General features: G+C 38.9%; 1 protein-coding gene across 1 annotated transcript in view; it reads right to left on the bottom strand.

Annotated features, from left to right (window-relative positions):
- Positions 1–4,995: 4,995 nt before the first annotated feature.
- LRMDA (leucine rich melanocyte differentiation associated) overlaps positions 4,996–25,808 on the bottom strand; it is a 645,209-nt gene continuing 624,396 nt past the window's right edge. Inside the window, exon 7 of the mRNA XM_056815370.1 lies at positions 4,996–8,086. Coding sequence (XP_056671348.1) covers positions 8,007–8,086 — 80 coding nt within the window. The 3' untranslated portion in view covers positions 4,996–8,006. The remainder of the gene's footprint in view (positions 8,087–25,808) is intronic.

Here is a 25,808-nt window from a genome sequence, read left to right as displayed (position 1 = left end):
AGTCCTTTGTGTTTTGAGGGAATATCCCATAAAGCTCACAAGTTATCCTTATAAGTGCTAATCTTTAGATAATGTATTTAAGTTCACAGCTCTAGAGTTGCAAAAGACCCCAGAGACGATCCAAAGAAAACCTTTATAAATGGGGAAATTGAGGTGGAGGAAGGTTTAGTTATATTTGAAAGGTCACACAGAGCCAGCAAGCATCAAAGGTGGCATTTGAATTCAGGAGCTTTGCTTCTCAAGTCAGTGATCTTTTCTCCATACCACAGGGGCCACCTACTTCTGTTTTATTTCTGAATCAGGCATTTATTGTTTAGATAGAGTATATTGTCAAAAGAGGTGCACACTCTGGTTGAGAAGTTGTGTGTTTTGTGTCATGTGTGCTGTTAGAAGCAAAGGATTTTGGATAATCTGCAAAGTATTTTTCTTACTGACATGGGCCATCTTACCCTAATAAAATAATAAAATATAATAAAAATTTAAATATATTAGTATATAAAATATTTTATAAATATGCTAAAATAAAAATGAACAAAAATGCTGCCCTAACACAATGCAGTCCTCTCAATTCATATTTGCCTCTGTTAAGCTCTCTAATCCCCATTGCCTTCATTTCCTCAATGCTCATTCATTCTCCAATGCCTAGCAATTCGGCTTCTGTTCCTATGATTCCCTTACAAAGTCTTTCAATGGTCAAAGATCACTTCCTGATCATCCTATGCAAGGATTTCCTCATTCTTTAGTCTCTATTACATTTGACTTCATTGATCACTCCTGAATTTTGTAGTTTTTTCTTACCTTTATTTTCATTATTTTGAGTTGTAGCTCTATCACTTGCTATATCTGGGATCTTTTAAAGTCTCTCATTAACCTCATTAACAGTTTATTCAATATCTGCAAGTTTCCTTATGTGTAAATTAGGAATTACACTTGCCCCAACTACCTCTGAGGATTGTGACTACAACCATGCTTTACAAATTTCCAAGAGCTATATAAATATAAACTTTTGTTATTGTTGCACTCCATGGTCTTTTGCCTCAGTTCTGAAAGTACTTGGATTATGTTAAGACTTAGAGACATCTTTCTAAAATGGCTTTAGCTGATGTAGAGGTCTCCCCTAGAAATAAATTAAAATGTGGAGTGAGAGAAGAGCCAGAGAAATAGGAGAGAACTGGAAAGAGACAGATAGACACAAGCACAGAAAGCATAAAAGAGAGAGAGACAGAGACAGAGAAATAGAAAGACAGAATCAGTTCCCATGCAAGCACTAAGGCTAACAAATCATTGTATGGACTTCACTTAATTAAAAATAAAGGAAGAAAAACCACAAAGTTCTTGTTGTTTACTCAGACCTGGTTCTTCATCACCCCATTTGGGGGTTCCTTGGCAAAAATATTGGAATCACTTGCTATTTCCTTCTCCGGCTCATTTTACAGACAAGGAAACTGAGACAAATAAGGTAGAGTGATTTTTGCCTAGTCACACCGCTAGTAAATGTCTGAGGTTGGATTTGAACTCAGGAAGAAAAGTCTTCTTAACTCTAGACCTGGACCTCCATTCACTGGGCTACCAAGCTGCCCTGAAATTCCTATACCCAAGACCATAATCAGTCAGTTCATCTCAATGCCTTATATTCTTACTTTCTTTTATGTTCTGTCTCCTTGATTCAAGAATTCTATATAGGTACAATGACTTCTTCACTTATGAGCTCTTTATCCAGTGTTTTAGAGGGACTCTGTGACCATGCAGTTCTCCAGGAAGGGAAGAGGAAATGAAGTTCAAGTCTGTATTTAGCTCTTCTTCTCTCAAGTGTATCCCCAGTTCACCACTCTCCGGAATGTGTATAGCTTTTTAAAGTCCAAGCTCAAAACCAGAACATCCTTAAAACCAGAACAAAAATCTCATTAGTTGGACAATGATGACTCAGGACAAAGGAAATTCACACTCTGTCAATGAATTGATTCTGTCAACATAAGCTTATCCCTGCTCAGAAAAATATCAGAAATAAGAAGAAACTACCCACTCACTACATTATCATTTTAGACACTCATATTTTCTCCAAACATTCCTTTCTTTATCCCTTTTAATGGTCCTTCTGTCTCCTAAATAAAAGACCATTGCACCCATTATGTGCCAGATACCAATAAGGAAACAATCCCTACTCAGTAGGAACTTACATTCTGATGGGAGCATCTCCCAAAGTTCTCTTTCCAGATTTTCCCTTGATGGTCCTGTCTAGTCTAGAAACTTTAATTAAAAGCTCCCTGTCTCTGTCTCTCTTACTCCCTCCTCCCTACTTCTTAAAATCTGAACCAGCATTTCTAATTGTTTCCTGGATAGCTCTACCTGGATATCATAATAGTGCCTAAAACTCAACCTGTCCAAAATTGATTTTATAAATCTTCCCCTGGTACCTGTTCCTGACTTGATAATTTCTTTAAATGATACCACTATCTATTATCAACTTCTCAGTTACTTATTCTTGGAAACTTCAAATCATTTTTGATTTTTTTCTTTTTCTCAGCTCTCTCCAAATAGCTGCTAAGACTTACCATTTCTCTCCCTTACTCTATTCCTTGAAATCCCTGAATCTTTTCTTTTGATTCCAAATGCCAATTCTGGATCAGGCTTTCATTATCCCTTGTAATATTACATTAATTCACAACTCTTCTCCTCTAATCACTCTCATATCTAGTTTATCTTATAATCATATTAATCTTCATAAAATATAGCTCTGATAATTAAAACACATATATAATAGTGCTGTAAGATTTAAAAAAAAAAAACTTTAAAATACTATCTCATTTGATCCTCACAAAAATCCTGAGGGGATACTATTATTTTCCTCTTTTATAGTTGAGGAAATCAAGAAAGACAAAGGTTAAGTTACCTGCTCAGGGTCACACGGCTAGTAAGGAATAACAGGATAGATTTGTACTCAAGTTTTCCTCATTCCAGGCTCCACACTCAATCATCCCCTGTGCTACCAGCTCTCTCTCTCTCTCTCTCTCTCTCTCTCTCTCTCTCTCTCTCTCTCTCTCTCTCTCTCTCCTCTTTATAAATATATCTATATACATATATATAGATATATTTATAAACAAAATATTTCCTAAAGATTTTAAAGACTTGCCCAAAGGTGGTATATTTTGAAAATTACAATTCCATAATCTAGAGGATTAATTCTATGGATCTATTGCTCATAATAATTTTAATTGCTAGTCCCAAAATACAAAATCCCGTTTTCTACCTCCCTGATTTTGTACAGTCTATCTCCAGTAACTAGAACATGATCCCTCCTTGCCTCTATCCCTTAAACTCCTTTTCTTGTTATCCAGTCATTTTCAGGTATATCCTTCTCTTCATAATTCTGTTTGGGGTTTTCTTGGCAAAGGTACTGGAGTAGTTTGCCATTAGTTTCTACATCTCATTTTACAGATCAGGAAACTGAGGCAAGCAAGGTCAAGTGACTTTCCTAGGGTCATACAGCTAGTAAGGCCAAATTTGAATTCAGGATTAGTCTTCCTGATTACATGCCCAGCATTTTCCCACCTAGATGTCTTCTTCCTTCAAATCTCAACTCAAATGCAACCTTCTATAGTAGATCTTTATAGTATTACCCAAATGCTAGTCTCAACCCCTAAATTTTACCTTGTGCATAGACATAGATATTCCTTTTGTTTCTCTGGTTAGAATGTCAGCTCTTTGAGGGCAGAACCTGTTGTGTGCTTGCCTTTTTATCCCTATTTGCTGATTAATTGAGGAATATCAGGGCAAGTTCTTGGAAGAGATTATATGATATTAGAGGTGCCACTTAAAAATAATGTTGTCTCAGTACCTATTTGCTCTATCTCTAGGTAATAAGGTGGTCATAGAGCATTGGTCATGGAGTTAAGAAGACTTATCTTTCTGAGTTCAAATCTGGTCTCAGACACTTACTAGCTGTATGACCCTGGGCAAATCACTTCACCCTGTTTGCCTCAAGTTCATTATCTATAAGATGAGCTGGGGTAGGAAATGGGGTTATGACGAGTCAGACACAACTAAAATGATTCAACAACAACAGGCAATAGGATCTTCTCGACCACTGCATGGGTCATTGACCCAGTTGCTCTATAGGGAAGAGGTCTAACACTAGCATTCACAATAATTTTTCTTTAGGGCAGTTAGATCTTTGTGAAAGAAAATTATATTCGAGGAAGGGTATTAAATCACTCTTCAAGGGCTAAAACCATATGTATTTCTTGCTTCCATCTTTTATTCTTGGGTGCAATGAAAAGGTCATTGAATCTGGGGTCAGAGGTTCTAGGTTCAAATCTCATCTGCCACTAACTAGCTATCCAACCCTTGGGCAAGTCATTAAACTGCTCTGAGCTTCAGTTGTGTCATTTATAAAATACGGGAATGGGGGGTTGGGATTGGTGTAGATGGCTTCTAAGAACCTTCCAGCTCTAAAATTAAGACCTTCTGAAAGATTTGAATAACAATTAAGCAATGTCAGATTGGAATGAGGTAAAATGGTCAGGAGATATGGATGGGATTTTCAACAGGAATTCATTTTCTCATAATCATAGCATTATGGGGAATTTAGAGTTCCTTTGGTCTGGTCTTACCCTAATACAGATGAAGGAATGAGACCCAGAGAAAGGAATTTATTTGCTCTAAGTGCTATAGCTAGTTAGTAGTAGAGGCAGGACCAAACTCCAAGCTTTCTATCCATTCCATCATGTTAACCCCATCCTACCTCAACCCATCCCCCAGCCAGTGACAAAGAACCAACAAGGATAGATGCTGTCAGAAAAAAAGTAATGATAATCATAATTCTTTCAATCCAAAGATCTCATTACTTCTAGTTTTCCATCCACATATTAACAAAGACAAAAAAGACAGTGTAGTGTTTTTCCTAGTAACACCAAGAGAAATATTTCCCCTCGAAAATGTGTGAGATACAACTCTGCTAGGAGAAGGAAAAAAAAGGCTTTCATCCAGAAACTGTGGTTTGTGGTTTGCTTTTCTTTTATTCTTTGGTACACATGAATACATGAAAACATACAGCACCCAGAGACATAGCCCATCCAGAGATAATCTCTTCTAATGTGTATCTATTTAAAGAAACACACAGATGGAGACTTTATGAGCAAGGCTGGTAAGAGTAAATGTAAGTGATTGCAATAGTTGTACTTTTAATAAGATTCCTACAATCCAAAGCATAATTTCTCAAGGAACAAATTGTCCTATAAAATTATGTTGCTCAGAAAACAGCTTAGTTGCACTAATATTCCCTGAGGCATTGGGAGACTCAGCCTTCTCTTTGCCTTGCTAGAGTCCCTGGCCTTTTTCTGTCCCTAAAGTCAGAGCAGGCTCTTGGGGTTCAAATAGTCTAGGGGACATAATTTTTCGTGAAGAAAACCTTCAGCATAGCAGGCAACGAGGAGTCTAGAAGAGGGTAAAGGAAGGGAAACCCTTCCCAATGGAGGAAGAAGAGGACTTTGCCAGAGTTGATCATTGGAGCATAGGGAAATTATACAGACTTTATATCCCTACTGTTTCCCTACCTACTTGGAAAATGCAGAATTAGGAAAACCCCTCGGGGATCATATGACCAACTAGCATTATTGCTGACAGGTCATACTGAAGCCTGAGGTTCAACCTTGAGCAAATGATGTTCAGGGAACTGACACGGCCATTAACAATGTCGGTGAATTCATCACCATTATCCCTTTGAACACAAGAGCCAACCTTACTGAGTCTTGTCCATAAAGAAGAATAGATGGGAGGGGATGACCTTTTCAGAAATTATAATTAAGCTAATCTTAATTCAAGTTAATATGCCATTTTGGAAGGGAGGAGGGAGGGAATAAACACCACACAGGGAGAGGCACGAATGTGGTGCACAGCTCATTCTGAAAATATTTGTGCTTCCAAAGCTCGCATTGAGGGAGACATTCCTGAGCTTGATACAAATGGTTCTGACATTAAGAAAAGTAAACAAGGAAGAAAAATAAAGATGGAAAAATTCTGTGGTCAGTTCTCAAGTGCCTTTTTATTGTTTGAGGCAGGGTTAAAACCTTTTATAAAGACGAGGATATATGTGTGGCCAGATTGGATATGACATTGGACTAGTCTTGCTGCCCCTGCTCAGAACTCGTGCTGCCCATAATATGCTGTGGACAAAACATGTGTTGATGTTTCTCAGCAAAGAGCTAGGGTGGGGTTCAAATGCAACTAACTCAAGGCATTACCTCTAGAGCTATTGTTTAGATTAGAGAGAAAGGTGTCTTCTTTTCCATTATTTATTGCTCAAAAGAAAAATCCAAAAACGGAACACCTCTAATTCTTCTGGCCTCAAAGACTGTATTACAAATTTGTCTAAGTAATTAATGAGTGAAGATTGTGTCATCAACATCTACACTTTACCCCCAAGCTTGCTGTTCTAAGGGCAATTTATTTGTTGTGATTATGTTGAATCCATATGCAGGGAACTCTTTTCCTTTTTGTAAACCACAGAATGCTAAGCACTTAGTAGGAATTTAAATGGGGGGGGAGGAGACAGTATCCATCAACTATTTTCTTAATTATCTTCCAAGTGGATATTTCAATGGGTTTTATATAAATCTCATCATCATTTGTCCCAGGTGATATCATTATTAGAAAACTATCATGGCTACTTAAAGATACTGCCCCAACTCATACATTACTGATCTCATAGCCAATAATTCCCCTGGACATGATATTCAAGGGATCTAGATCTTATAAAGAAACCAGGGCTCTCTTTTCTGAGAGGCTTGGGGGTGGGAGGGCATTTTTCTTCTTTATTCAATTTTTTTAAATCTTCTGATCTGTTTTTCTACTCCTTATCTCTTAAGTGACAAAAAAAATTTTGCAAATTGGTAAAGTAAAGGCAAGTCTTGTAATTTTATCTAGACAATATCAGATGAGAAATACACTAGCCTAACTGTGAAGAGAGGCAAGTTTTAAAGTATAGATGATGAAAGAAACAGGCCTGTCACCAAACTGAAAATACCAAAATATCCATGGTAAGGTCAGGTTCTGGAGAGGGAACAAAGTCTAAATCTGGGATTCAAGAGTCCTTTGCTAATCCAGAATCCATTGATTCTGTTTCTGGACTTGAGGGAAAAATATTTACTGAAATCAGGATTTTGTATCATTTGGAAGCAAGTCACGAAATATCCCTGACAACAAATATCCTTCCTCAGAGGAATGAGAGACCTTGAAGCTCTATTCATGATAAAGATGCTTTGGGGGGTTGGGAGGAGGATGTGGAATGTGGCTCTAAATGTATACATGTGCAAAATGTGGAAGTCTAACTTGTAGAAAAATAGATGGTGATTGAGACCTCCCTGCCCTTCCCCACAATCAGAACCATTTTTATGTTTTAAAAACCATCTGGATATTCCACACAGCTCCCACTCAACAGGCAAGCTGAAGACAGGAGTCTCTGACTGGCAAAAGCTAACTGAGCATGCTCACGGGGGCCCCAGGTGTGACCTCTGCTCCCCAGCGAGTTGTGGATGGACCAGGCAATCTATCATGGTGTTCATCCTGTCAGCCCCAATGCCTGGCTGCAGCTGTCTGTCATGCTGGTGGATGAGACCTGCTTAAAGGCAATCATGTCAATCTCTATGTGACGACTCAGACTAAGACAGAAGGATGATCTTGACAGGCCTGGCAAAGTCAGCAGAAGGTACTAGAGGACTAAGGTGGCTTCCTTGACAGAACAAATGCAAGTTGGGTTGGCTAATTTCTTTCTTTTTTTCTTTTTTCTTTTTTTCTTTTTTCTTTTTTTCTTCTTTCTTTCTTTCTTTCTTTCTTTCTTTCTTTCTTTCTTTCTTTCTTTCTTTCTTTCTTTCTTTCTTTCTTTCTTTCTTTCTTTCTTTCTTTCTTTCTTTCTTTCTCTTTCTTTCTTTCTTTCTTTCTCTTTCTTTCTTTCTTTCTTCTTTTTCTTTCTTTTTTCTTGTTAAATTGGGATAGCCAGGCTGGTCTCAGCCTTAGAGCTGATCGTCACGGATAAACCTGTTGCCCTCGGAGTTTTTCCCATAGTAAACATAGTGACACCTTCCTAGAACACCTGCAAATAAAAGGAAACACATTATTAGAGGTGCTGCAATGAGTAGAGTGGGAGCTGCAGGGAGCAGGGTGTAATGGGATCTCGCATCAAGCTGCTGGCAGGAAATGAATTAAGCAGCAGAAGGGAAGTACTCTATCTTCTCGTCTTTAGAACTGCCACTGTGCCTGGGAATGGCTTGCCCTCTGTTTTCGTTCTCTTCTTTGGTTTGCATGCTCACTGTGGGTCTCTAGAAATTGTCTTTGTTCATAATATTTCTAGGATCTATGATTTGGTAGATACAAGTTAGCCAGTGCAGATTGCAACCCCTCTCTGACTTTGTAGAGAGTAGATAAAGGTGTCTTGTGGCTGCAAAATGTATGAACCTGCACTCAACCTAGAAATATAGCTTTCAAGACATACAATCTGAATTTCCAAGGATAGAGTTATATATAGTCTTTGTGCATCCTGAATGAACACCACACCAACAGACTGCAATGAAATAGCAGGAAGGATAAGTGCCCCCTCCCCCAAAAAAGACACAATACTCTCCAGGCATGTTCTGGAGCCAGATCCTATAGATTCTTGATTGTTCAATTTTCATTCTGAGCATTTAGGTCTTATAATCATCAAACACTACAAATTAGGGTTCAATTTATTATTTTATTGATTGTCTAGATTTTAAAAAGTGATAGAGAAAATGTTAAAAATACAGATTAAACTTAAAAGTGTGTCTAGCATGCTATTTTTTTGAGAACTGTTTTTTAAACATTTACCAGCATAAACCCTGATGATCCCCTCCCCTATACACACATGCCATTTTATGACATCACAGCATTTCAGATTGGCAAGGAAAACTGGCGTCCATTTGGGTCAACCCACACTTGAACAAGAGTTCCTTCTGTAACACATCTAACAAGCAGACATCCAGCCTTTCCCTAGAGACTACCATGATAGGGAATCCATTACTTCCTAAGATAGCCCGTTATGCTTTCTGAATGGCTCTAGTTGTCAGCAAGACTTTTCTTACCTCAAGCTTAAACCTCTACTCATTCTACCCATTTCTCCTAGTGTTGCTGAGAAGTCTATTCCCTTTCCAGCTAATCAGTCAGACAATTAACACTTATTAAGCTCCTACCATATGACAGGCACTTTTGAAAGAGTTTTTGAAACACCTACCTAAAGGCAGTTAGAATGCTCCTAGACCTACCAGAGTCATTCCAGAAATGGAGTAAGAAAGGCAGAAAGGAAGCAAGCCTTTATTAAGCACATATTTTTGTGCCAGGCACTCTGCCAAGAGTTTAAAAACTATTATCTCATGTGGTCATCAGAGCAATTCTAGGAGATGGGGTGCTATTCTTATCTCCATTTTAAGTTCAAGTAAATGAGGCAGACAGAGGTTAAGTGACTTGCTCAGAGTCACTCAGCTAATAAATGTCTGACGTCAGATTTGAATGAAGGTGATTCCACGTCTGATGCTGCATTCAGTGTACCACCTAACTGTCCCTAATGGTGATGTTATTGATGAAATGTAATTTTAAAAAATAGGAATATCTTGAAACAGTCCTTCCCTACTACCTTCTCTCCCTTCATCCTTCTGTCCTTTCTTCCTTCTCTCCTTCCTTCTTTCTTTCCTTCCTTCCTTCCATCCTTCTTTCTTTCTTCCTTCCTTTCTTCTTCCCTCTCTTCCTTGCTCTCTTCCCTCTCTCCTTCCTTCTTTCCTCCCCCTTCCCTCTTTCTCTCCCTATGTCCTATGTTCTTCTTTCTTTCTTATACAAAGTCAAAAATGAAACAGTTCTTACCCTTAAGGAGATTACATTGTGCTGTGAGAAAATGCCACATACACAATAACTGTCAAGCAACAAAGCATTTATTAAACACCTAGTACATGCCAATTACTCTGAGGGCAGGGACTTTCTTTTGCCTCTAATATTTTGCTACTTTCTTTCATCTCCTCAATGACATATAGACATATGTTACATATGTCACATAGACAGTAGTTAATAAATTTTTATTGAATTAAATTAAATCTTTATTATCATTTGATGAGAAGCTGTGGATATGTTTTTATCTATATATTGGAAAGAATTCTGGATTAATGAATGGAAAGCTCATCATCAGAGTTGGCGTCTTAGATATAACCATGGTGGTTAGCTGATATCCACAGACATCCAAGGTATATTTGAACATGGGCCACCAAATGCTGATGACACAAGTATTTTGTTTGCATCATCAAATAAATGTGAAAGAAAGCTTGTGGTTCTAAATGTAGTCATTCTACACATGGTGATTTTGGGAGGCCCTAAATTGAATACTTACCAATCACACATTTAATCCAATTCACTCTCTATTTTCAAAACCCTCTCTTTAGCCTGTCCCTTACCAAAACTCCAAATATTCCTTTAAAAAATTAAGAGAATTAATTTTTTATGCTTCAATACCTATAATTTCACACCATTCTCTTATGAGATCTCTATTTATTTAAGAGGAAATAGCACTGAGCTCCCCAAATTTCTTTGTACAACTGACAAGATTTTTAGTCTCTTCTTTCATACTCCTTAGATTCCCCCAAATCAGATTACTGTCCTTTGCCACCATGCTTAGCTACATCAATTGTTTTTAAGAGTTGACTTTGCTAAAAAATTAACCATTCAAGGACTAGCTTGGGAATCAACTCTTTTAAGCTGAGTTGAGTTGGTCCCCCCCAAAATAAGACATTCTACCATCAGATTCATACCAAAACATTTCCTACATGAAAGGGACTACCAGAGGCTGTCATCTACCAACAGAAGATTCAAGAACCCACAGTCTCCACCAGAGGTGATATGTGAAATGGCCAAGTATGAATTTTGATGAAAGCTTTTTTCCATTAGGGATGATGTTTCTGGAGGTCAGCTACATAACTCATGATCTCCCTTCCTACATGGTGGCCAGACCCAAAGTTCTGAATTTTCAACAGGTTTTTGCTACCTGGAATCACTGAGTCTGGATTTGGCCGTCCTCCCCTAATTCTTTCCCATGGTGTGGGGAGATTCCACTTGGTAGACAAGGCAGAACATTCAGTGCTGAGCTCTGTAAATACTGGGGATTACACTGAATTAAGTTAGCTTCCAGAGGAGGAGTGGAGCACTTGCAATTTGAGGCTTTGGTAGCAGAAAGAAGAGAGGGCTGTGTCGTACCTCCTTGACATAAGAAAGGACATTTTGGTGGGGGAAATCTCAATTTCAGTGCCAAACTGATAATTCCTATCATTATTCCTTTTTTTTTTTTAACCCAGATCTCCTGCAAAGATAGCAGAGATATAAAGTCTACACTGTCTCAGGTGCCCCAAGCCAATGATTGATTAGCAGACAAGAAAATCTGTCTCTGCTCTCTTCAAACACAAACTGCCTGCAAACCCAGTTACTGACCAGTCATGGGCCAATTATGACTATACATTTTCCATGTACTGTAAGTAACTGTCAGAAATGGTTCATATTCAGAAAATTGCTTGCCCCATAGAGACACATTCTCTGTGTGCCATTTGAGCCTTCTCCCTGCCCACACTTGTAATAAAATGTATGGAATAAACATTTTTAGTGACTTGCATTCTAAATTGTTTTTTTAAAAAAGGCTTTCTTGTCATGGACAGGGTTTTGTGAAGTAGATACTGCTTTGTAATAAAGTTTGTATTTCCTGCAGCCTCAAGACCTGAGGTATTTCAGATGCTTTTCAAAATTCACCCAGACTCCTTCCAACATAATTGATTCAAATAAGCTACTCAGGAACCTAGAAAGCTAAGGCTGCAGGATGTTAATTTCTTTGTACAGCATTGGGACAGCATGAATTTTTATGAAAAGAAATGGATAAGGTTGTCATATTTCATAAAAAGCACATTTGTCCTCTTGAGTAAAACCACAAAGGGCTGAGTTACAATATCCTTGTGAGCATCTCTCTCTTTCTCTCTCTCACTTTATCCCTCTTTCTCTTTTCCCTTCATATCTCTTTCTCTCTTCTCCCCCTTTCTCCTTTCCTCCTTTTCTTGTTCCCTCTTCTTCCTCTATTTCTCCTTCCCTCTTTCTCTTTCCTTCCTCTCTCCCTTTCTCCTTCTTCCCTCCCTTTTTTCTCTCTTCCCCTTCTCTTTTCCCTTTCTCCTTCCCTCCTTTTCTCTTTCCCTCCTCTTCCTCTTTCTCCTTCCCACTTTATTTTTCCTTCCTCTCTCCCTCTCTCCTTCCCTCCTTTTCCTTCCTCTTCCTTTCTCCTCCCCCTCTCTCTTTCCCCTTTTCTCTTTCCTTCCTCTCTTTCTCCTTCTCTGTTTCTCTTTCTCCTTCTCTTTCTCTTTTTTCCTTCCTCTCTCCCTCTCTCCTTCCCTCCTTTTCCTTCCTCTTCCTTTCTCCTCCCCTCTCTCTCTTTCCTTCTTCTCTTTCTCCTTCTCTGTTTCTCTTTCTCCTTCTCTTTCTCTTTTTTCCTTCCTCTCTCCCTTTCTTCTTCCCTTCTCCTTTCCTTTCTCCGTCTCTCTCCCCATCCCTTTTCTTCCCTCCCAAATGACCACTGTTGCCGCTTTAGCATACAGAGACATGATTACTTTCTTCAAGCTGATCTCTGGTATGAATTTCAATTTGGGATCTCCTGTAATCATGTGCCAAATGGAAGGAGGACTCATCCCGGAATGTGGGCTGGAGGCTCCCCTTGCCTGGACTCTAAATTGGAGGGGCATGAAATGTTTATTAACCCCATTCCCAGGGCCTCTTTTCAGGCTATCTCTGATAAAAGTCCTTTTTGAGGTGTGCCCTGTTTCGTCAGGCCTGGAAGCAAGACTGCTTCTCGACATCCTGGGGAGAGAGCGCCGTTTGATGAATGCAGGAGACGGCAGCTAGGTGTCAGCTCTTAGAAAATGAGGCAAGGACATGAGGTATTAATATTGTCAATGATCTCTTGACAGGAAAACAGATACTGCATTCACCGTCAGATTTAAATAGACATCAAGAACATTAATGACACAAGGGCAGACTTCAAACAAAGGAGGCTGTGTGGTAGTGAGCAGAGCCAGTCTCAGAGCTGGCGAATGCCTGATCCGAAAAGACATTGTCAGGAGTACAGACAGGCCCGGGATTGTGTACGGTGACAGAAAACAGAGATGCTGACAGAGATACCGAGGCCATATTATGCCAAGTATATTCTAAGGCTGTCTACTGCCCTAACTAAAGCTGACATCATTTCCTATCACTTGTAGTATTCTCCTCCTGCTCCTGAAAAAAAAAAAAAGAAGAAGAAATTCTCCCCAGACATCATTACAAGACCCGCTGCAGTTGTAAAGTTCCTAGCAGGCCTGTTCTGTCATGAAGGTTGGGTCTCGAGGCCTAAGGAGAACCTCAGTCAATCTAAATTTGTAGTTTGCAGGATGGGGGGGAGGGGGCAGGCTGTTCTTCATTTCCACTCCTATCCCCATCACTCGAGGTGATGGGAGCGCTAAAGTGTGAGGAGCTGTCACCTCAAATCCCATCCGGAGAGGAAAGATGCTCAGTTCTTGGGCAGCCATCTCGGCAGAGGCAGAGAGACCGTCTGGCAGCGGAGGATGAAATCCAACAACTGTGGCTTGCCTAGGGAGAAAGGTGCTCCGGCTAGTGACAGTTAAAGTCAGCTGAAATTTTTGAACTCTGGCAGCCTGAGATTGCTTAAATTAAGCAAGTGTTGTCTCCTCAGAGACTCCCTTCTCCCCCCCCCCCCGCCCCCCATCCTGGTTTCTCCACCTAGATTCCCACTGGCTCTCCCAGCTGGGATGTGATTGCTTCAGAAATAGAGCCTGTGTTTAAAAAAAAAAAGAAGAAGGAAAGAAAACACATACAAAATAAATAAATAAAACAATACACTCAAAAAGGACCTGATCCTGTGTGTTGTTCTGGGACTTCAGAGCTCATGAAAGGTTATTTATCAAATGACAGCCTCAGCTCATAAGTGAAGGGAAGCAACTGTTTTCTTCTCTCTCCCTCTCCCTTCCTCTCTTTTTTTCTCTCTCCTTTCTCATCTCTCCTTTTTCTATCTCTCTCTTCTCTCTCACTCTCCTCTCTCTAATCCTCTCTTTCATTCTTTTTTTCTCTTTACTCTTTCTCTCTTTTCCCACTCCCCTCTCCCCTTTCTCTTCTCTCATTCTCTCTCCATCCCTCTCCCTCTCTTCTCTCTCTCTCCTTTTTTATCTCTCTCCTCTCTTTTTATCTTTCTCCTTTACCCCTTTCTCTTTTTCTCCTTTTATTCTATGTTTTTCTCTCCTCTCTTTCCTTTTTTCTATCTTTCTCCCTTTTCTATATCTCTCTTCTCCCTTTCTCTCCTTTTTTCTCTCTCCTTTCTCATCTCTCCTTTTTCTATCTCTCTCTTCTCTCTCTCACTCTCCTCTCTCTAATCCTCTCTTTCATTCTTTTTTTCTCTTTACTCTCTCTTTCCCCACTCCCCTCTCCCCTTTCTTTTCTCTCATTCTCTCTCCATCCCTCTCCCTCTCTTCTCTCTCTCCTTTTTTATCTCTCTCCTCTCTTTTTATCTTTCTCCTTTACCCCTTTCTCTTTTTCTCCTTTTATTCTGTTTTTCTCTTCTCTCTCTCTCCTCTTTCCTTTTTTTCTATCTTTCTCCCTTCTATCTCTCTTTTCCCTTTCTCTCCTTTTTTCTCTCTCCTTTCTCATCTCTCCTTTTTCTATCTCTCTCTCACTCTCCTCTCTCTAATCCTCTCTTTCATTCTTTTTTCTCTTTACTCTTTCTCTTTCCCCACTCCCCTCCCCCCTTTCTTTTCTCTCATTCTCTCTCCATCCCTCTCCCTCTCTTCTCTCTCTCTCCTTTTTTATCTCTCTCCTCTCTTTTTATCTTTCTCCTTTACCCCTTTCTCTTTTTCTCCTTTTATTCTATGTTTTTCTCTTCTCTCTCTCTCCTCTCTTTCCTTTTTTCTATCTTTCTCCCTTTTCTATATCTCTCTTTTCCCTTTCTCTCCTTTTTTCTCTCTCCTTTCTCATCTCTCCTTTTTCTATCTCTCTCTTTTCTCTCACTCTCCTCTCTCTAATCCTCTCTTTCATTCTTTTTTTCTCTTTACTCTTTCTCTCTTTCTCCACTCCCCTCTCCCCTTTCTTTTCTCTCATTCTCTCTCCATCCCTCTCCCTCTCTTCTCTCTCTCCTTTTTTATCTCTCTCCTCTCTTTTTATCTTTCTCCTTTACCCCTTTCTCTTTCTCTCCTTTCATTCTGTTTTTCTCTTCTCTTTCTCTCTCTCATTTTATCTATCTCTTTCTCTCGCTCCCCCACTTTCCCCCTTTCTATCTGTCTCTCTGTCTCTCTCTCTCATCCTCTCTATGTATCTCTTTCTAACCCTTTTTCTCTCTTTATCTCCTTTTTCTATCTCTCTCTCCTTCCCTCCCTCTCTTCCTCCCCCACCCCATCTTCTCAAATCTCTGTTTCCAGCTATGTCAATGGACATAAATGGTGAAGATGACACCAGGCCTGTTCCTCTCTGGAGGACATTGTATGGCTGGTGCGCCAAAGGCCCAAATTTGGAAAACCGCCGCTTGTACCTCAGTAGGAGCCGGTTTCCGGGCACATCTGCAATGCATTTATTTGTTTGTATCTCCTCGACTTATTATGTCTTGGGACTGGAGGAAATACAACACATTCAATGACATATGTGGTGTTTTTAATTAAAATAGCTTGGCTCTGGTCATAATAAGCTAAGCATGCTTATAATACATCAGTACAACGCACAGCTGTCAGAGCACGGCGGCTGTTGGGGGCCCCTGAAAGATGACGATGTATGGTCTCCTAAGGGATCATCTCTTGCCAAATGAGACTCCTAATTTTTCTTAAGTGGCCATCTCCACCATCACCATAAGCTCTTAAAACTATAATTATGAAAAAATTGTATTGGGAAGAATCTGTTTTAAAGACGCCCTTTATCTTTTCAATGTTTTCCCCCTCAGGAATGCGTGTTCTAATTATGCCGGTTAAGTTACAACCCTGAAGATGCCTGTGGGGAGCCAGGAATTAGCCTCTTTCCATGCAGTGACAGTATCACTGGAGGGTTGGCCGTGGGAGACCCAATTGTCCCAAGACTTGAGTTCCTTAGGTAGGAAAGGCCACTGATCAGGGTATGTTGGTCGATCCCTGATTGCCAGGGATGTGTATATATAGCTCAGGAAATGTGGTTGAAGCCACTTTCATCTTTCCTTGGGGTTTCTGAAAATCTAGAATTCAATTAATTCAAAGATGTAAATATTTAAATGGGGGAGAAGAGAAAATTCTTCCATTTTAAGGCACGTCTGGGTCTATATTTAAAGATACCCAGGAAAAAGAGTTTTTAGGGAACATTCACCCTTAAATTATATTCTTCTGTCTTGGCTCCTTCAGCACTGAGAATCTCAATCTCTCTCTCTCTCTCTCTCTCTCTCTCTCTCTCTCTCTCTCTCTCTCTCTCTCTCTTAACATGAGTTCCACTAGCTCTGGTATTAATGGATCATAAGTGGTAGAGATGGTATTTGAACTCGGACCCTCTGATTCTAAAATCATTACTCTTTCCACTTACCATACTGCTATCCATCCAGGGAAATAAAGATCTGCTCAATACAGGAAAATAATATTCGGCTTCTACAAAGGATTATAAAGCTTGCAAAGAAGTTTGCATATACTATCTCCTTTGGCATTCACAACAGCCTTGGATGGGAGCTAAGGATTTTTTTTTTTGAGACAAATGCTTTCTATATATCAGTTCTAAACACATTATGAACTTATATTTTTTTACTTCCTTTAATCAAGTATCATCATCATCATCCTCATCATCTTCATCATTATTACTTTAAAATATTTTATTATTTTTAAATTATTCATCATTATTATTTAGACATATACAATATTTATTATTATTATTTAAATAATTTTATTATTTTTTAAACCCTTACCTTCTGTCTTAGAATTAATTCTAAGATTGAAGAATGTCAAGCACTAGACAATCAAGATTAAGTGACTTGCATAAAACTAATTAGTGTCTGAGGTCATATTTGAATCTAGGTCCTTCTGACTTTAAGCCTAGTGCTCTATCCATTGTGCACTGTGCTACCTGGCTTCACCCATTATCACTACTGTTACAGTTTACTATATTTTTATACAGTCCATTGTAATGGTAATAATAATGACAGTAAGCAATTAAACAGACACTTAAGATTCTGAAAGCATTTAATGCACATTGTCTCATTTGGACCCCAAAACAGACTATAAAGTACTACCCCTGCTATTATCACCATTTTACAGTTGAGGTAACTGAGGACCAGGGAGGTTAAATGACTTGTCTCAGGGTCACACAGCTAATTAGGGTCCAGGGCAATATCTGAACTCAGTTCTTCTTGACTGGGAGTCTAGAACTCTACGTATGATACCAAGTGCCCATTTGGTAGTGTTTGACCCACAAGAGATGATGTTCTTAATATCTACTAAAGGAATGAAAATAAAGAATCTGTACACACATAAACTGTGTGACTGTGGGCACGTCACTTAAATTCTTTCAAGATCGGTTTTCTCATCTATAAAAATCACATAACAGCTTCTACATGATGAGGATATATAATGAGCTATGAGTATCAAATGAGAAAACACATACAAAGTACTTTTAGTAAATCTTACAAAGCATGAAATGAATGTGAGCTATTATTATTGCATTATTATATACAAAACTTATTAAACTAGTTATATTAGTGGAATATAATCATAAAATAGAAAGAAATTATAAATTTAAATATACATAAAATATAAATTTAGATCAATTAAATATAATTATATATTTAAAAATAAATACATGTAAATAATTTTAAGTTTACATATAAAAATTATAAATTTAAATTTTAGGATTTCTATAATCACCAAATATCTAAAATTTGTTGAGGATCTATTTGAGAGCAAAGCTGGACAGAGAATGAAAAAAAAATGACTTGTGATCTCTAACATACTTCTGGCTCTAAATTTGTCATCCCATAATCTGCCCTCAAAGTGCTTCTATTTAAATGCCAGTGACAGACAAAAGGGGCACAGAATATTTAGCTGGCCATATAAACTCTTTCTTCTCTGCCCCTTAAGGTGTTTCTGGGGGAGCTGATCCCTCAGTGCTAATTGAGTCAGAAGAGTCAGATTTATCCACAAGGATACCTCTTCTGGATTGGCTGGCTCTGAAGGACTTCTATGGCTCTTCACTTTCTTCTCACCACTCCTCCAACCCTCAAAGCCAACAGAACCAAGTCCCCTTTCTCTTATTATCACCAGGAATGTCAAAATAACATTTAGGGATGAATTAAATGTTGGAGAAAGAAGTGGAAACTTCCATCCTGTGAAAGATTAAACCAGAGGAGCAGCTGCAAACAGTTAAGTTTAGAAAGACCTAATAAATTACTCCCAACCCTGGACAGTCTAGGGTTGAACTTGTTAAGGACACTGAGCCAGTTTTCAAATATGTGAATAAAAACAAAACAAAATTTGTGCACCTGAATTTGAACCCCCCCCTTTTGTCTTCTTAGAAGTATCTGTGATTCCAACAAGGACCAATGAGCCAGAAAAAGATGTTTGGGACCAGAGGACTCCTTGATCTAGTTCTACTAAGTGATATAAGGAACTACTGATAGTGATGAGAGGGGTGGGGCAGTTGGACAATAAAAGTCGAAAATATTTTTTATGTGTTATTGTATTACAGATAATAACATTAAATTCAATTTAGTTCAATAAATATTAAGTACTTACTGTGTGTCAGGCACTAGGGGTTAGACATTGGGATACAAAATAAAAGAGTTTCTATTCTGAGAAAGTTTAAATGAGGGGAAAAGGAGGTAGGAATTAAGTAAATATAAAGTTGTTTTGTATATTACTAACCAAAGGGATAAGAAAAGAACCTAAGTGGGAGCTAGGATCTGAGTTATGCTTTGAAAGGGAGAAAAAGATTACAACATTTTAATTGAAATTAAGTCTTAGTAAATGCTATAAATCAAATATATTCCTTGTACACAGCATGCTAAAATTCTACGGATAACTGCAAAAACATATTAAAAAGGTCTTGGAGAAAGGACTTTCTCCCTACTGGCAAAAATTGGATAGAAATTCATAGTCTCAACCCTTATACTTCTTCCTACCCTATTCATTCATTCATACCCACCCCAAATCCCAAGTTTGCCTTGAAGTGGATTTTAAGTGAGACAAGGGAAGAGGCATAATGGAGACTTTCATCCATTTCCATTTGGTCATAGAGAAGGCAGAAGTGAACAGATAAACTCTCCAACCCTTAGAATGTGCCTTCATGATGCACTTCAGATTACAAATAGTCATATAGGTCTGGAATTTGGCCAAATGTCTTGCTTCATTGTTTGTTAATATTGGTAAGGATTGAAATGACATATGTCTTGTTATGCCTGGGACAGTGGTAAGACTTTGTAAAGCCAAAACTTGCTTCTCTGTAATTTCTACACATTGGTTTTAACGTCGAGCCTCTAGAGTTACACAGAAAATGTTTAATGCTTCTTCTAGATGACAGCCCTTCAAACATTTGAAGGCAGTGATTATATTTCCCTCAGTCTTTTCTTCTTCAATTTACACACTCCCAACTCTCTACAAGTCCTCAGATTTCATGATAATGGTCCTTTTACCATCCTGGTTTCCATCCTTTGAACTCTAGATTATCAACATTTCTCTTAAAATGTGGTATACTGACCTGATTATGTCTGCTAAGCACAGGATGGAGTAACATTATTTACTCCTTTGCTGAAGGCTGAAGCTGCATTATGGGGATTTTTTTCTCATCCATGTCACACTGCTGAATCTTTTCCAGTAGTAAGTCAACTAATATCTATCAAAAAGTCTTTTTTCTCTTTGAATAAATAAGCTACACATTCCCTTATCCTTTATTTGTCCATTTGATTTTTGAACCCTAGTGTGTCCCTTTATATTTATCATGATTAGATTTCATCATATCTTAAGCCTATTACTCTAACCCATCAAGATCTTTTTGAATGGTGATTATGATCCAACCTACTAGTTCAACTTTCCATATATACATTGTCCACAAATTTGAGAAGGGAATCATCACTTTATTCAAACAGCTTCAAGACTGGAAAGATGTTATCATTTTATTGAAAATAAGATTAAAACTCTTATATAACTTCAAAGATCAAATCAAGTTAACATGCATTTACCAAGGGTAACTATGTACCCTTGCTGATGGTCATTTCAGTTTCATTTGATTTTTTCATAACCCCACTTAGGGTTTTCTGGACAAAGATACTAGAGTGATTTGACCATTTTACAAATAAGAAACTGAAGCAGAGTGTTAAATAACTTGTCTAGGGAGTAAATGTCTGAAGCCAGATCTGAACTCAGGAAGAAGAATCTTCCTAATTCCAGGATCAGGACTCTATTCACTATGTTACCTAACTACCCAACTATGTGTCAAGCAAGACCTGTGCTAATTATTAGAAATGTAAATAGAAGCAGAAGGAAAGAAAGCCTCTACCCTCAAGGAGCTTACAGCCTAATGAGGGAAGACAACACATAACAGCCTGGAGAAGAATGGATCTGGTTGGGCTGGGCATCCATCTTAAAATGGAGGTTCTGAGAGGAATGAGCACATCAGAGGAAGGGGTCTTAGGGAAGAAGGTACTTCCAATATGTGAAGTATAGGGGGGTGGATATTCTTTTAGGGTAAAGAGTTTTCTGTAGCATGATAAAGAAAGACCAAGAGAGGAAAAGAGAGTCAAGAGTATAGCCTAAAGTGCTGGTCTTCAAGGGGTTCATAACCTTAAGGCTAATCTGATAACAGATCTCTCCTAAATTTGGTAGGTGGATCTTTGAACACTGGATATGCAATCTGTATTACTGGTCCCATTCAAGATAAATACATTCAATAAAACTGAGGCTTGAACCATAATAATAAATTCCTCCCTCCAGGATGACACTATTCCACTAACACTTCAGATATGGAAGAAGCCTTTTCACTGATCTCTTCATGATCATTTCCTTCTCACTCACATGACCAACACCCTGGTTCAGTTTCTTCTCATCTTTTCTCCAAGACTACTAAAACAGCTTCCAATTGGCCTCTCAGCTTCCAGCTTCTAAAACTTCAATTATATTCTCCACAAAGGTGCTCATATAATTTTCCTAAAACACAAAGTTGACCCATGCCATTCTTCTACTCAAAAATCATCAGTGCATTTCCATTGCTTATGGATAATATACAAACTCTTGGCCCATGCATTTAAGGCCACCCGCAAGTTGGTACCCACTTACCTACCCAGTCTAATTTTACATCATTTCCCTTCTTGAAGTCTGGCTGGTTAGTGAACTTGATATTCTATCTCCCACCCCCATGCATTTGCACCATCCATTTCCCAGACCTAGAATGTACCTTCTCCTACTCTCCATCTCTTTTAATTAAAACTCAATTCAGGCATCATCTCTTTGGCAAAACTTCCCCTGATTCTCCAAGCTTTTGGCATTAGTGTCCATCACCAAACTATGATAGCTAGCAATTCTATCATGCTGTAAGTTTGCAAGACACTTTACAAATATTATCTCATCTTATAATCATAACAACCCTGGGAAGAAAGTACCACTATTATTCCTATTTTATAGATAAAGACACTGAGGCAAATAGAGATTCAATGACTTGTCCAGGGTCACATAGTTATAAGTACCTAAATATATTTGAACTCAGGTCATACTGGGTACCACATCCAGAGCTCTATCTACAATGTCATCTAGTTGCCTGAGACATATATCTATATAATGTATTTATTTCTTTGCTTACATATTATGTCTTCTTTGTAGATTGTAAGCTTCCTGATAAGCTGATTCATTTGTTACTTTTTATTTCTAATGCTAATTCCTTGCACATAGTAGGTTCCACCTACCCTTATTAGACATTCACAAACTACACCAGTGACATGTTCTAGAATTACATTAAGGATCCATATTAAATTCGCTAGTATATACTTTTCAAAACCTAATGTTTTTCCTCTTGAAATTCTGGGCAATGTTTTCCTGTCTCCAACCTTCTGGTGCCTTTCCAATTTTCTATAGTTCGTCAAAGATTTTTGACAGCAGTTCAGTAATCATATCTGTGAGTTCTTTTAGTATCCTGGCATATAATTCATCTGGCCAGGAGACTCATTTGAACTAATTTAAAGCATCTAGACATCCTCTATCTTCTCACCCATCTTAAGCTTCAATTCTCCCTTAACCATGTTTGTTCTGCCCACTCCTGTCTGAAGATTATTTTGTTTGATTGAGAAGATGACAGTGAAAGAGGGGCTGAAAGGCTTTGCTTTCTCTTTGTCATTCAAAGCCATAACTAAGGTGGAAGATCCATGGTTTTCTCTGAAAAAACAGGATTTGGATGGCCAAACAATAGAATCTATCCTATTTCCTACCCTTCATGGCTACCCCCCAGTCTTGGGTGAGTTGCTCCCTAAAGAGGACCCCTTCCTCTGCCTATTATCACTGTCATAGGCTCTCTCCCAGACAGACAAACAAGGGAAATGGGACTGCTGCACCCCCTCTGCATGTGGGGAGAATGGGCAATGCCTCTCCCCATCCCCCAGCTCTTCTCTTCCCTGCCTCCTCCCCTCTTTCCATGTCCATCCTTGCGGGTAATGCCAAGCATCTGCCTCCTGGTCTTTTTACTGGTTTTACATAAGACCCATCTCCAGGCAGAGGGTAGCAAATAATTGGGACTCTGTAAAAGCTGGAGGTGTCAGGAGAGGGTGCTGAGTATGGCTCAGAAGATGCCTTTATCCACGGAATAAAAAGAGCCTGTCAAATGGAGATGGGAGCTGACCTGTTCCCTTTGTTTTATTGAACATGAGGCAATAGCCTGGAAAATGTTCCCTTGGTCAGCATGGGTTAAGTATTTATTCATTTCTGACTAACAAAACAGAAGAATTCAGAATAGTGATAAACGAGAGCCCATCCATGGTCTGAGTATCAAAAAGCGATGGTAACACCAAGATTGGGAGACCTTGGGGAATGGGACTGATGAATCCAAGAAGGGGAAAAGGGGGGAAATGTTCCTTTGAGTAAATGAGCTATCCAAGCAAGTCTCTGCTAGTGGAGTGAAAAGGAACTTTCATGAAGCCATGGAGTGTGACTTCTATGATCTCTCTCTCTCTCTCTCTCTCTCTCTCTCTCTCTCTCTCTCTCTCTCTCTCTCATTCTCTTTCTTTCTCTCTCTGTCTCTGTCTGTCTGTCTGTCTGTCTGTCCCCCAATCATAATATATAGTATATATTAGGGAGAAAGAGGGTCAGAAGTTACAGAAGTCTGCATAGCCTGGGTTAGCAGCCACCTTAAGCTCCTCCTCTTCCAACCACCTCTGCCAATCCTGATAGAAACAGCTAGGTGGCACAGTGGATAGAGCACTGAATCTGGATTTAGAGAGATCTTAGTTCAAATTCAGTCTCAGATATTTATTAGTTTTGTGATTCTGAGCAAGCCATTTAACCTCTGTTTGCTCCTGTTTCCTCATCTGTAAAATGATGATAATAATAGCTCCTAGGGGGCAGCTGGGTAGCTCAGTGGATTGAGAGCTAGCCCTAGAGACGGGAGGTCTTAGGTTCAAATCTGGCATCAGACACTTCCCAGCTGTGTGACCCTGGGCAAGTCACTTGACCCCCATTGCCTAGCCCTTACCACTCTTCTGCCTTGGAGCCAATACACTGTATTGACTCCAAGACAGAAGGTAAGGGTTTAAAAAAAAAATAGCTTCTATCTCCCAGGTAAAATGAGATATTTGTAAATTGTTTGGCAAACCTCAAAATGCTATAGAAATATTAGCTGTTATTATTATTTTATTCTTGTTGTTACTGTTGTTGTCATTCAGTTTGTTTTTGCTCTCAAAGCAAGTCATGGCTATGCTATCATCTGTATTATACCATTTGCCTCCAAAAAAGTCTATATTCCTTTCTTATTCTCTTTCAACTAAACCCACATTAAAAAGCCTTCTTAAAAAAAATCATCCTTAGAGAGACAGTGAACTCTGGAAGCCAGAAGACCTGTGTTTAAGCCCCCAGCTTACACATACTAGCTGTGTGACCCAGTGCAAGTCACTTCATTTTTCAGTGATTTAGAAAATCCTCCAAGATAGACATCCTTAATCTTTTTGCCTGTCCTGGATCTGTATAACAGTCTGTTGAAGTCTATCAATCCCTTCTCAGAATAATGTTTTCCAATATGAAAATTAAAATTCAGAGGATTACAAAAGAAACCAATCATATTGAAATAATTATTCTAAAATATATTTTTAAAAGTTAAGTGATACCAAGTTAAGAACATCTGTTCTAAGACTATAAGGTGCCAACTTACATTTATAGAGGGAGTACCTCACCAGCAAGATCCTTCTACTAATGAAATCACTCGTTTGGTCCCATCTTCTCTGACTTTAGCATCTTTTTTAAAGTCCTACTCCAGACTTTAGCTTTCCTAAAGCTTGTTATAGGTCCAAACCACTCTTTTGCAATCATCCTCAGTGATATAATCCTTCTTCCTTCTTTTGAACCTCGCCTTTCAAATGTCGTTCCCCAGAGAGTCCCCTGTGTAGCCACATTCATGTTCTGAGACATTTTCTTCCTTAAATACTTTGTCAGAATTTGATTCCTATAAACCTCCCCACCCATTTGAGAGTCACCATCACTTTGATACTCCGACCATTAGATTACTATTTATCCCTAATCTGAACTTTTTGGTTTTATTGTTCGGAAATAGAGCTACTCGAAGCATTCTGGCCAAGGGAACATTGTCCAGGCTACTGTCTCATGGTTCAATAAACCAAGGAGATCAAGGGAGTTCCCAACCCTTTTATTCAGCAACAATGACAAGCATATATTAGGTGCTCGCTATGGGCCAGGCATTTATTAGAAATTACAGTCACAAGTCTCAGCCAGGAAATTTGGTTCAGATTATCCAAATGGCAGTTAGAAAGCTGGAAATTTGTCTCCATGCTGCTGATACCAGAGAAAACCAAGACAATAGGCAGCAAAAGCTCTTTGGAGAAAGGCATCGGTCTCAATCTTTCTACCCTTTCGAAATAATAAACCTCCAGACTCCAGTGGTCCTCCAGAGGTGAAAAGAAGTGTGCAGGCGCTGCCAGTGGGGTCTGGTGGGTGTGTAAACATCCTCATTGGAAGAGAACACAGACTATATGCTCCGCTCCGACGTGTACTGGGACATGTCAAGTCTCACCAGGCTGGTTGTGAGAAAGAGAGACAGAGGAAAAGAAAGCCGTCAGCAGGGAAAGGATGTTGGAAAAATCTGTAGTGAAGGTGATAGGAATACAAAGATGTGAAGTTAGCATCCCAGGCTGGGGAAGGCTTACACAAATGTTCGGTGTGAGCAAGCAGACAAGTTGATGGGTGATAAACTACAGCCTGTGGAAAATACACTGCTGGGCTCTCAGTGCAGCTGGAGATGAATCTTGTCATTTTGAGAGAGAAGAAAGACACAAGAAAATAGGGAAAAGGGGAAAAAATGCAAGGTAAAATTTCCCCTCACCTAATATGTTAGTGAAAAACTAGAAGGTTGGCCCGAATCCATGGGAAAAAAACATCATTGAGTTTAAGGACGAGCTCTGTTGGGCTAGGCTAGTCAGCGCCATTATTTGGGCCACAAACTATATGGTTTTATACAGCCCTGACTGACATATATTTAAAACCTTGTACACATTAAGGAGCTATTAGGCTGACAGATTAAAAGTTATCTGGAAGGTAATGTTTCCATTATAGGAG

The sequence above is a fragment of the Monodelphis domestica genome, chromosome 1 (genome assembly GCF_027887165.1).
Source record: "Monodelphis domestica isolate mMonDom1 chromosome 1, mMonDom1.pri, whole genome shotgun sequence".
NCBI classification, from domain to species: Eukaryota; Metazoa; Chordata; class Mammalia; order Didelphimorphia; family Didelphidae; genus Monodelphis; species Monodelphis domestica.
This window is presented reverse-complemented; position numbering and strand designations above follow the sequence as displayed.